Genomic DNA, 520 nt, shown 5'->3' with positions numbered 1-520 from the left:
AATAAAAGAAATTTTTACAAGGTTATTATACATAATTTAAGGATGAAACAATATCTTTCTCTCATGAATTTAAATCATTAGCACAAAGAAGGCAACTTTGGTAGATTGAGCACTTCTAGTAAGTGCTCAATTTTAAATTTTCTAATTAGAAAAGCTGTCCTTGCAAGTAAGCTACATTAATGATCTATTAATGTTAAATTTCTTTTCTCCCACAGGGTTCTTTGCTGATGTGCCTTAAGTAAAGTGCAGACATGGCCTCTGGAGATGCTGAGTTAGCTTGTTTTGGGGAGGCAGCTCCTTACCTCCGAAAATCGGAAAAGGAGAGAATTGAGGCCCAGAACAAACCTTTTGATGCCAAGACCTCTGTCTTCGTGGTTCATCCTAAGGAATCGTTTGTGAAAGGCAAAATTGAAAGCAGGGAATCAGGCAAAGTCACTGTCAAGACTGAAGGGGGAGAGGTGAGTCAAAAACAAGACTGAAGGACAACATTTGCTTCCCTCACTGAGTTCTTAGCTGATAT

The 520-nt window shown here is 38.3% G+C and overlaps 1 protein-coding gene across 1 annotated transcript in view; it reads left to right on the top strand.

Moving 5' to 3' along the window:
• The first annotated feature begins 251 nt into the window (after positions 1-251).
• Positions 252-520, top strand: part of LOC117245273 (myosin heavy chain, skeletal muscle, adult-like) — a 3,106-nt gene continuing 2,837 nt past the window's right edge. Inside the window, exon 1 of the mRNA XM_033518802.1 lies at positions 252-458. Coding sequence (XP_033374693.1) covers positions 252-458 — 207 coding nt within the window. The remainder of the gene's footprint in view (positions 459-520) is intronic.

Source organism: Parus major, chromosome 18 (genome assembly GCF_001522545.3).
Source record: "Parus major isolate Abel chromosome 18, Parus_major1.1, whole genome shotgun sequence".
NCBI lineage: Eukaryota > Metazoa > Chordata > Aves > Passeriformes > Paridae > Parus > Parus major.
Note: the sequence above shows the minus strand (reverse complement) of the source record. Positions and strands in the feature narration are given on the sequence as shown.